The sequence below is a fragment of the Diabrotica virgifera genome, chromosome 4 (assembly GCF_917563875.1).
Source record: "Diabrotica virgifera virgifera chromosome 4, PGI_DIABVI_V3a".
Lineage (NCBI taxonomy): Eukaryota > Metazoa > Arthropoda > Insecta > Coleoptera > Chrysomelidae > Diabrotica > Diabrotica virgifera.
The window spans coordinates 179,504,724-179,517,821 of record NC_065446.1 but is presented as its reverse complement, the minus strand read 5'-3'; the positions used below and the strand labels follow the sequence as shown (position 1 = coordinate 179,517,821).

At 30.5% G+C, this 13,098-nt stretch overlaps 1 protein-coding gene across 3 annotated transcripts in view; it reads left to right on the top strand.

Annotated features, from left to right (window-relative positions):
- LOC126883268 (transcriptional regulator ATRX-like) overlaps positions 1 to 13,098 on the top strand; it is a 442,769-nt gene that overhangs the window by 15,660 nt on the left and 414,011 nt on the right. For all 3 annotated transcript variants that reach the window (XM_050648594.1, XM_050648595.1, XM_050648593.1), the window contains exon 2: positions 1,796 to 2,035. In XM_050648594.1, the coding sequence (XP_050504551.1) occupies positions 1,796 to 2,035 (240 nt within the window). The remainder of the gene's footprint in view (positions 1 to 1,795; positions 2,036 to 13,098) is intronic.

Sequence of the window (13,098 nt, the reverse complement as noted above, 5' to 3'; positions counted from 1 at the left end):
ACATTTTATTGTAATTTTCATTTTCAAACATAATTATTAGAACAGCTACTGTTGAACAAGGTTCTTGTGAAAGGGCAGAGCTTGCACTGCGTACAGAGAGAAAGCCTTTGGTCAGAAAAGGATGTATTTGCCTGAATACTACCAAATACTATTGACTGTAACACATCCAACTCCCACAGAAATCTGGAAGCACGTTACCACTATCGCCACTGTCGGCTTGAAGTGAAACTACGTTTTGAAAATGTAAAATTTGACGTAAACATTCAAATTTAATTTTATAAATTTTTGAATAACAAGCTAATTTTGCTAAATTAAAATAAAATAAAAATAGTTGAAACACTTATACAAAAACAATAATAAAGTAATTTTATAAATGTAAGGTTAGATTGCTCTGGTTATCACCGCACACCACTAGACGGCGCTATATTGTTTGCTTCCTCAAATGTAATGGGAAATGTCAAGAGTTGTATGAATGCTTTGTTAGTATTGTAAGCTAATTGTATGCTATTACTGCTTTGTTTGTACTGCAATGTTGTCAATATGCGAATGATCGCAATAATATTGGGTATTTTTAGTATAATATCTAAAGAACTGAGAATCAAAAAACTGACACTTTGCATGATGTGTAGATCCATAATCAGGTAAAAAAATTTAAAACATTGTATAGAATAAAAGGAAAACAAAAATAATGATTTGATTAAAATATAATATTTACCAAATAATAAGTAATTATGATATCATTACATTACAATTAAGAGAATTTCATTTTAAAAGATCCTAATTGGAAAACTGAATTACTAATAAGTATTTAACGTTTCAAAATAAATATTTAAATAATGCAATAATTATATGATTTTTACTATCATTTTAATATTTTAAATTATTTTTAATATAACAGTTACGAATTCCGCAAAATTATTTTATTTAATTTAAAAAGTACCTACATATTATAACATAACATTATCTATTGTAAAATATCATTTGACAGACACAGACACTTTGCACTGTCGGATCCACAAAGTGCCAATCTTGATTCATCAGTAAGAAGAATATTAGTCCAGTCGTTAATATCCCAATAGACATGTTTTGGTGCAAAACTTAAACGGGCCATATGGTGTGCCCTCGTTAACCGTGGAGCAGTAGCAGGCATTCTGTTTCTGATTCCAAATTCCCTTAATCTGTTTCTGACCGAATTGGCACTTATTCGAACATTACGGGCTATGGAGAGATCATTTAGCAGTTGTCTAGCTGTAACATGATGTTGTTCTGAAGCTATTTCCTTGGGCATTTTTATAATTGACTATTTAGATGGGAAATAAGCCACAATTAAATTGAAAAAAATAATTTTATTAACGTTTCGACACAAATCAGGTGTCGTTGTCAAAATACAAAATAATACTAAATTAAACAAAAATATTGTTGCTTAGTAAAAAATTCTTCTAATAATTTATTTAATCTGACTCATTTATATCGGCAATTAAGACATATTTTATACATTTTAAAGTAGAAGACTTTAAAGTGATATTGCCAATATTTATGAGTAGCGTTCCTGGGACGACTTTACTGAAAGATAGTTCATTCGATTACATGAAATCAACCCCAACTCAAGAATGTTAAAAGAAATTATAAAAGTAAAATAACTAATATATAACAATTTAGCATCTGAACTAAATTTCTTTGTGTTGTTCAAAGATTATAATACATACTGTCAACTAATCATGTAACTATGTCAATTCAGAAACAAGCCTCAAAATAGGTCTCATACGTTTTTTTATTTTATATTTATTATTTATAGCACCAATTGCTTCTACAAGTAAGGAAACAAATGATAGGTTCTCTAAGGAGGAAACAACTGACAACAGTACTCACATAAAAAAAGAATGTGATTTCGAAAATGCTGCAAGTTTGAATGTATCTAAATCTGTAGAAGATTTAGATGAGACCATTCCTGGAAGGTTAAGCTTAAATAGACAAGATACTTCAGATACAACACATACTAATGAGTCTTGGATGGACACTCTTCAAAGATCACAAGGTAAGCATTTTTAACATAGGTACACGAAATCAAAAGTTAAGGAATCACCTCCTATTATTTTTAAATAAGTACACACACCCAAACTTATATGGAATCAACATGTATTTCCAAGAAATATTTATTTCTCTTGAAAAAACTTGTTATTGTTGCGAAGAATATAGGTTTTTATTGAAAATTAACAAATCGATAAGGCAATCAGATAGTACAGCTCGGTACGGTATAGGTTATTTGCTTGAGTTGCAAATTGAACGAAAATAAATAAACTAACTTTTGCGTCCAAAAACGAAAATATGCCTCATGTGGGGTTATAGAACTTACAACGAGGAAAGATTATTGGTCTTGTGAAGCAAGTAATGTTCTCAGAGGGACATAGCTGCAGAGCTAGGCGTAACTTAGGGCGTTCTGTCCAAAACGTATGCTAGGGAACAGGAACTAGGAAAGTTCAATAATAAAGCAAGGGAAAGTCGCCAAAATGTAGGAAAGGCTCCCCCGATCGTTTAATTGTCAAATCAGCTAGAAGACACCCAACCATTTCTCACTTGCAGCTCCAAAGGCAGCTTTTGGAAGATACAGGTGTAACTGTTTCAGTTGAAACGAGAAGAAGAAGACTTCGTGTCAAGAAGTATACAGCAGGAGACAGTTATGGGTTCCCGAGTTATCCAAGTAGCACAATATTGATCGCTTAAATTGGTGTCTTCACCACCAAAAATGGAACATTGGAAATTGACAAAATGTGCTATTTTCAGAAAATGTCAGGATTTGTGTAAAATCAGATGACCCACGAAATCGTGTACTTAGAGGTCGAGGAAGACAAGCAAGAATGAAAACTGTCAGATCTGTTCACAAATAGACAAGTGGAAGTGTAATGTTCTGAAGAGGAATTGTGGTCCGTAAAAAAACTCCTTTAATTTTCATCCAATCAACTTTAACTGCTCACAGGTATGTTGATAACCTGTATTTAGGCTCTGGAGAGGTGCAACAGGAGAAAATTTAATTTTCATGCATGATAATAGACCTCCACATACCATTAGAGTGACTAGAGACATCATTGAAGCAGAAGGTATCCCTTGTTTGGAGTGGCCTGCTTGCTCACCCGAGCTTAACCCTATAGACTATAGAGTATGTGTGGGATATGCTTAAAAGAAAAATTAGATCTCGCCAGGATAATCCACAAAACACTGCACAGTGCACAGCCAGTACAAGCTGCTCTTGAAGAATGGAGCAACCTACCACAACAAAATGTTGATAATTTTATTAGGAGCGTGCCCAAGCAAACTGAAGTTTGCATAAGGACTAGAGGTGATAACACTTACTATCAAAAAAAAAAAATAAAAACAATTTAAACATTATTCGTTTTACATTGAAATTTTTTATTCTATTGACTTTAAGACAACTAGTTTCAATTTGTTTTTTAAATACTTTATTGTTTTATTTAATTGTTATGTATTTAATATAAAATTGCTTTAAAATAAATATTGTTTGACATCGTGTGTTCGTTGTTTTAAATTCGCACGAAATAATAAGAAATATCAGATGATTCCATATACATACCTAAGTTTGGGTGTGCGTATACACTGAAAGTTCAAAGCAGCTTTTCTTTTTTTTTTATTTTTATATGTTATCCTAAAACCGTTTCTTTCTAGCATCTCATCTCTTCCTGAAACATCTCATTGATAATAAACTACAAATCTTGTAATAAATTCCTTTGTTTGACGTTTGGGGTTCCTTGTTTTATAATTGGTGGTTAATTCATGAGAAGATATTTATACAGTGCTAGCCAAAAGTCCCCTTCCTCCTCGAATTTTTTAAACAGTTACAGTAGAGCGTCGATAATCCGAACTAATTGGTACAGGGGTAGTTCGGATTATCAAATTGTTCGGATTATCGAACATATGTTCAAAATACATACAAAGCTCATAAACATAGTACATATTATGTACATATGTACACCTGGTTCCAAAAAAAACTGATACGACTCTTGAAGCGTATTTTGTAGAAAATTGAGCAGTGTATTTTGAAGGATCAATACTTAATATTTACATACTGTCAATGTCACTGCCAAATCTTAAAATTTGTCAGATAGCTTATTCTGTTCCACGGTTATTAGACTTTATTATTAATCTTTATTATTAATACTTTCTCCGCAACTGAGAGTATCTTATCAACTGTATTTTTTTTAAACAATAGATGATAAAATAAAAATATTGACAGTTCAAAAATGTGAACATTATTGCATTGTGTGTGGCCTAAGTTTGGGCTGAAAACTGAAATGTATTACATTTTTACAAAATTTTGGAATATGTTTAATTACGTAGACCAATTTGAACAGTTGTTTTCAATACAGATTTCAATCCTCTACAAATAGTTTCTAATGTCTTTTGATGTCAAATAATTAGGGAAGCTGGAATTTAACAGTTTAGAATATTACATTGAGTTAATGCAAAATTGTGACGCATGTCAAAATTCTCAATGTATTTTAATTGTATTCATTTTCTTCGAATCCTGAGAAAACTAATAAATATTTTTGAAAAATTTAAACTCAGAATGAAAGACTACATTATTACCGAGGGCTGAAAGTCCCTGAAAACTTCTATAATATTTATTTTAATAAGTTACAGGGCTGAATTGAATATTAATTTGTTTTGTTGTATTGTATAATCCACGTTTACAATAATTATGTGATCTATTTGATGTAAAAACTATCATTTAGATAGTTAATATAAAAGTTTAGATAGATTTAAAATAATATAAACATTTAGACCTTAATAATTAGTACAATTTATGAATTAACATAATATGTAATCAGTTGTTTGTTGTTTGTTTATTTTATTATTTGTATGTCATAATAAATATAATGTCAGATCAATCAAATACACTGCTCAACATGATCAAATCTTACTAAGAGTCGTATCAGTTTTTTTAGGAACCGGCTGTACATACGTTTTGGTTACAAGGAATAAAACACCTGCATAATAAACAAATATGTATATTGTATGTATTTCTGTATAAACAAAACAAAAATCCGCGGTCATATTTTACCCATATTGTCATATTAAATCCAAAAATTCGGTTCGCGATCATATTTTTTAATTTCATAATTTTTTTTTTGCGTTCGGATTAGCGAACGTTTGGATTACCAGGGTTCGGATTATCGATGCTCTACTGTATATTTATAATTGTGAAATTTAGAGGGAGGGAAATAAACGGACGTAGGCTTTTCAAATAGTCATAACAGGTGACGTAATAGTTATACTACTAGTCTACTTAAGGTGGAAACATATTATGGGAAACTTTTTAATTATTAATTTTACGAAAAAAAGTTATTCTTTATAAAAAGTTCTGCATGTCCCAAAATCTAAGATTCAATCATCAGATATCAAATTTTCTCAATATTATACGAGGTATGTCAAAAAATATGAATTTCGTTCAAGGGTAAAGTACCTTTATTTCTCTCAATATCGAAAATTCTTATGGTAAAAAGTTGTTTGGAATTAAAAACTAAGATCAAATATGCAATTAGATGCTTCTAATTGAAAAAAATTTTTTTTCTCAAATTTATGGATAGCCAACATCGTTTTTAATGATTACAAATATGATAACTCGTTTATTATCCATTTTACGAAAAAAGTTATTCTTCATAAAAAGCTTTGTATACTCTAAAATCTAAGACACAACCATGATATATCAACTTTTATTAATTTTATACGAGGTGTGTCAAAAAATATGAAATTCGCTCAAGATTATAATACCTTTATATTTCACAATATTTCAATTCGAAGAATGTAATTGCATATTGAAACATAGTTTTTAATTCTAAACAACTTTTTTAATAACCGTTTTCACTATTGTGAAAAATAAAGGTACTTTACTCTTGAGTGAAATTCATATTTTTTGACATAACTCGTATAAAATTAATAAAATGTAATATCTGATGGTTGCATCTTCGGTTTTAGGAGATACAGAGCTTTTTATAAAGAATACCTTTTTTTCGTAAAAGTAATAATAAAACAGTTATCGTATGTGTAAAAAATAAAAACGAAGTTAGTATCAATAAATTTGAGAAAAATTTGGAAAATATTTTTTTCCAATTAGAAGCATGTACTTGCATATTTGATCTTAGTTTTTATTTCCAAACAACTTTTCGTAATAAGAATTTTCGATATTGAGAGAAATAAAGGTACTTTACTCTTGAACGAAGATCATATTTTTTGACATATCTCGTATAATATTGACAAAATTTGATATCTGATGATTGAATCTTAGGTTTTAGAGCATGCAGAACTTTTTGTAAAGAATAACTTTTTTTCGTAAAATGAATAACAAAAAAGTTTCCCACATGTTTCCAACTTAAGTAGACACGCTGTAGATGACGTCATAGGACCACAGTGACTGATAATTTTAAATGCGATCTTATGGCAAGTCATATCTCGTTTGAACGGTCTTCTAATCGGCTTTGCAACGATGTACTATCCGAATATTTATTTCTACAGGGTTAAGCAAAATTATGTACTTAGTAAACTATGATGCAAAAGTATAAAATAAATTCATTACTTCAAAAACAAACGACTTTAAAACAAAACATTAAAACACGTTAATTTTAATGTTTGAATGCCCATTAAAATCTATATTTGTTGGCATAACGACGCAATTTTACTATTATTCTTTTCAATAAAATACTTACTTTTTTTAGTTATTTGCGAAATACCGCCTAAAAACGTGTTTTTCTTTTTTTTTTGTTGAAAAATAAACATTTTCCTTGGCAAATAATTCAATTCAATTGACTTAGTTGCATATTGAGACTTATTAGTTGAATAGTATTGAGTAGAAAAACTCTAGAATAAAAGTTGCTTAGTATTAGCCGGTTTATCCATTTCACGACTTGTTTTGATCTATGTTTTTTTTTCGCGGAAAATGACCGGTAAATATCGCTGTATTTCCCATTCATTTACTGACCTAGATAAGTTTAATATTGAATCTATGTGAAATAACATAGATATATACTTGGTGGGTTGCTGTTGAATATAGAAACTAATATAAATTCATTTTTGAAAGCAAATAATTTTATTTCTATTTTATTCCTGATTTCCTGTCTCAGTTTAAATTGATTGTTTTGTAGCCAATTTTTCATTTAATATGCACTTGAGTTCAAGGTTAATTAATCAAGATAAGACTATAAATACATTGCACAACCTATTCAAACCTAATACTAACGTGTATCATATTTCCTAGAAGAGCTGTAAATATTGTATATTTTATCTATTAATAATGGCAATAATAAACACTTCTTGTAGTTGATATCGATCAAATAAAATTACAATACATGTAAATCAAAATGTAATTCCGTACAGGTTGGAATAAATTTTTTATCAGAGTTTAGATCAAAACAAAAGGTATTTTCAAAAAAAAATTATGATTCGTATGAGGGGTTTATTAAAAATGGGTATTTTTTGCTCAAAATTTACTTTTTTAACTGCTGCGGTAATTCATGTTTTTAATCAGGTTTTTACATTTTTTTCTGCAAAGCTGAAGAAACAAACTTTTATATAAGACTTACTAAAGTAAATTTAACCCTTAATTTATTTAAATAATTTTAAATCAAATTTGGAAAACAAATTTCCAAAAAAATATTATTCTCATTATATTTTGTTTTGCAGAAAAAGTTGCGCTATGGTATCAGTATAAATTGAAAAAAAAATTGGTTGATAAATATTGAGTAGTTTATGAGATATTTAATTTGTTTAAAAAGTTACCATTTTTTTAATTGCACAAACGCGATTGTTTATACGAGGAGTATACAAGTTTTTAAGGTATCATTTTTTTTATTTTATGTATATTTTCGATAAATGTATTTACAAATCACAATTTCAATTGAACACTCCTCCAAAATGGCGTTTGAAAATTGGTGTAATTTGTTTAAAACTTGTTTTTTAATAACATCGCCGGGATTAAAAATTTTGAAATTATTTTTCGATATTCGTGTTTCTGGTATTTTTTAACATAACTTATGGCTCATATACTTATTCACAAAAGAAAAAAAATTCCAGAAGCATTTTTTGCCGAGATAGCTTTTCCAAGTTTAAAAACTCATAATTTGTTTATTTATCAATATTAACATTTAAAAGTGCGTGAGTACACCTATTAACCCTACTACTTAACAGTGCCATTTATATTATATTTATTAAGCTCAACAGACCTTGAATGCCTAGGGCTGAAAGATTTAATTTTTCTTTACAATTACTATTACATATCTATATAATGCTATATCCTATACTACTATATACAATATTACATTTGTTTATATAAAACACTTAATACTACACTTAATATTCCTTATATTCTTTCCATACATTTCTTCACCATTTCCTTCCAATGCCATTTATACACATAATAAAAATTGTAGAATGTTTTGAAAAATAATGATTTTCGTAGCACTTTAAATGAAAACTTTTTGCCTGAAAATTTGCAGAAGAGTAGTTTGCAATATCTCCGTTAATAATGGGCCAATTTCAATGTTTTTTTTTTTAATTTCGGGTAGCATATAAAAATAATAACATTTGCATGACCCTTTTTGCAATAAATATTTATTAATTTGTTAAAAATAATAGTTTTTTCAAAAACAATTTTTTTCTGATATTGTGATAAATAAAAGTTGGCACCAAAGATAACCACAAAATAGTATTAAAACAAATTTTTATTTTAAAAATTTAACAAAATAGTAAAATTTTGTTAAAGAAATATAAAAACTTTTTTCTTTGTACAAGTCATTGGCAAAATCTCGCAAAGTTAATGCGAATACAAAAGAAAATATATAAAAACTGGATGACAACCTCCATAAATATATATGTATATAAGTGAATAAAAATTAACAGATATATAATATGTACACAATTTTTTTAGGTTATAAAGATTATAAAATTAAATGTAAAATACATATATATTTTAATATTATACAAAGAAAAAAGTCTTTAACAAATTTTTAATGCTAATTCAGTATTATTTTGTTAATTTTTTTTTAATCTTTTGTGTCGATTTTTATTTATCACATCTAGAGAAAAAAATTTGAAAAAATTGTTTATAACAAATTGACGATTATTTATTGTAAAAAGTGTTATTTAGATGTTATTATTTTTATATGCTATCCTAAACTAAAATAACGTTGAAATTGGTTCATTATTAACAAAGATATTGCAAAGTACTACTGCACCAGTCTTCATGCAAAACGTTTTCATTTAAGGTGGCCACGAAAAACATTTTTTTAAATATTCTAAAATTTTATGTATAATATGTATAACTGACATTCTTGAGTAGTAGGGTAGATAGATGTACTCACGCACTTTAAAATGTTAATATTAATATTTAAACAAATTATAAATTTTTAAATTGGGAAAAGATGGATATCGGCAAAAAATGGATCTAGAATTTTGTTTTATTTTGTAAGTGTGTCAAAAACTACCGGGAACACGAATATCGAACAATAATTTCAAAATTTTTAATCCCGCCGATGTTATTAAAAAACAAGTTTTAAACAAATTACACCAATTTTCCAACACCATTTTTGAGGAGTGGTTAATTGAAATTTTGATTTGTCAATACATTTGTCGAAAATATACATAAAATAAAAAAAAAATGAGACCTTAAAAACTTGCATACTCTATCGGCAGCAACCGCGTTTATATAAACTATATAAACTATAAACTACTTAATAATATTAATGTATCATCCAATTTTTTTTCAGTTTATACTGATACCATAGCGCAACTTTTTCTGCAAAACAAAGTATTTTATAGTGAAAGTTACATCAGACTACTACAGACATCCAAAGTGAAAGTTATCCTCCAACACCAAATTGTTCTATATGGTCCACATAATGTTCAGAAAAAAGTCACACCATTTGAGCGTCGGGTTTGGGGGGAGCGGGGGGAGAAATCGGTAAATTCGTAGTTTTTTACGTTTTTCGTAAATATTTCTAAAACTATACGATTTATCATAAACAACCTTCTATACAAAAATGTTCTACATTTAATTTGAAATAAAAAATGCCCTATGCATAATCCTTCTAAAATGAACGGTTTCAAAGTTACGGAGGTAGTATAATATAATTGGTCCAAAAAAAGGCCTAACCTACACATCCAAAGTAAAAGTTTTCCTCCAACACCAAATTGTTCTATATGGTCCACATATTGTTCAGTAAAAAGTTACACCATTTTGAGTCCGGTTTGGGGGGGGAGGAGATGGGGGAGAAGTCGGTAAATTAGTAGTTTTTTTACGTTTTTCGACAATATTTCTAAAACTATGCTTTAGCGTAAACAATTTTCTATACAAAAATGTTCTACATAAAATTTAAAACAAAAAAGGTCCTATACATAATTGTTATAAAATCAACGGTTATAAAGTTACAGAGGGTGAAAAGTGGAGGTTTTCGACACATTTTATATTTTTTGGGCAATTTCCTACTGATTTTCTTTAACAGTATTGGGTTTTATAAATCAAATTTGCTATTTCAGTGGCCGATGGTATGTTAGTGATAACCCCTTGAAGAAACGTCAACCTCACCACCCAAAATCATCATCAATTGCCCAAAAAATATAAAAAGTATCGAAAACCTCCACTTTTCACCCTCCGTAACTCTGGAACCGCTGATTTTATAACAATTATGTATAGGACCTTTTTTGTTTTAAATTTTATGTAGAACATTTTTGTATAGAATATTGTTTTCGCTAAAGCATAGTTTTAGAAATATTGACGAAAAACGTAAAAAAACTACTAATTTACCGACTTCTCCCCAATCTCCCTCCAAACCGGACGCTCAAAATGGTGTAAATTTTTACTGAACCATATATGGACCATATAGAACAATTTGGTGTTGGAGGAAAACTTTTATTTTTGATGTCTGGGTTAGGCCTTTTTTGGACCAATTATACTATACTACCTCTGTAACTTTGGAACCGTTCATTTTAGAAGGATTATGCATTGGACCTTTTTTATTTCAAATTTAATGTAGAACATTTTTGTATAGAAGGTTGTTCATGCTAAACCGCAGAGTTTTAGAAATATTGACGAAAGACGCAAAAAAACTACGAATTTACCGATTTCTCCCTCTCCCCCCCCCCCCCCAAACCCGACGCTCAAAATGGTGGGACTTTTTTCTGAAAATTATGTGGACCATATAGAACAATTTGGTGTTGGAGGAGAACTTTCACTTTGGATGTCTGGGTTATGCCATCTTTTGGATCAATCTTATCATCAGGCCCGGACTGGGCCGCCGGCCCATTTGCCTTCGTTAGTATATATCCATTAAAAAAATTAAACGCTGAAAAAAATTTTTTTTAACCATTACACAAAGACTAGGTGGCAACCATTCCCCTAAAAACTGTTTCTACTTCATGAAGAACAGAAACTGCTATAGAAACCTATATAATGAAGCCAGTGGGTACAACAAAGTATAACTTTTACCAGGTATCAGATAATCAAATAGCACAGATACGACGCGCGGTGCCCTCGAAGACCATTTTTACGATTCGGGCGCCTTTCGTAGGTATCAATATCCGGTGTTTCTATTCTAATACATAGGTAGCTTAGATTCGACGCGTGGCGCCCTCGAAGACAATTTTTACGATTCGGGCGCATTTCGTAGGTATCAATAATTTTCGCTGTTTCTGTTATAATAAATAGCTTAGATACGAGTCGCGGCGCCCTTGATGACCATTTTTAGATTCATTTGCCTTTTGCAGGTATCAATATCCGCTGTCTCTATTATAATAAATAGCTTACATACGACGCGCGGCGCCCTCGAAGATAATTTTTACGATTCGGGCGCCTTTCGTGGGTATCAATTTCCGCTGTTTCTGTTATAATAAATAGCTTAAATACGACTCGCTGCGCCCTTAAAGACCATTTTTAGATTCGTTTGTCTTTTGTAGGTATAAATGTCCACTGTCTCTATTATAATAAATAGCTTAGATACGACGCGCGGTGCCCTCGAAGATCATTTTTACGATTCGGGCGCCTTTCTTAGGTATCAATTTCCGCTGTTTCTATTATAAAAATGGTCTTCGAGGGAGCTGAGCGTTGCATCTAAGCAATTTAATTATCTGATACTTGATATAGTGTTACATCCCACAATTGGCCTATAATAGACAGGTGTAGTTTTCTGCTCTCCATAACTACATTATACATATAGGATTGTTGCGCCCCTGAATCCTAAATAATGAAGCCATTGGGTACAACAAAATACAAATTATCAACTTGTATCAGGTATTAGATAATCAAATGGCTAATATAAGAGTGTTACATCTCACAATTGGCCTAAAATATATGAGTACAGTCTTCTGCGCTCCATAACTACATTATACATGTAGGATTGTTTCGCCCTAGAATCCTACATAATGAAGCCCGTGGGCGTAGTAGAAACACAACTTTGTCAGAATGCGCAAAAAGTGGCCATTTTAATGTTTGGTTTAAATGTTTAAGAAATTCGATATGCATCCTTTAAAAATAAGAGCTTGTCGATATTGTAACATCCCATTAATCATTTACATACCATTTATACTCCGGACACTGAAGTGAGGCAAAAAGCCGCCTCACTACTGGACTCTCGTGCCTGATGGCCTCCCTTGCCACATCTGTAGCCGGAGTCGCTCAGTTTTCTCCCTTGCAGTCGGTTTTACCATGACCGAGCTGTGGGTATCTGAAGCATCGCTGGACATGGAGTCTTGTGATCATAGAATTAAGTGGGAGGTCTCTTGGTCTGTATATACCTACTGCACTTACTACCAGTTTCGGTTTTTTCTGGTCAAGTCGTTGGACCTTTCCCCTTCACCTAGAAGTCCAGGTTCCAAGACCATTACTAAGTCGCCTGGAGGTTTATTTCCTCTTCCCGGTTTGACGACCGTAAAGTAAAGTGATTTTCTTTCTATTTGAATTTATAATGTTAATTTTTTCAAAGCCTCTTGCCCTTGAGTTCAGGACCGTTGCGATCATTTGTATCTTTCTTTCACTAAGTTATTCGGAAATGAACGCTTCGAAGTCCATTTGTGTGGACACGCTTGCCGCTTCTTAGTCGT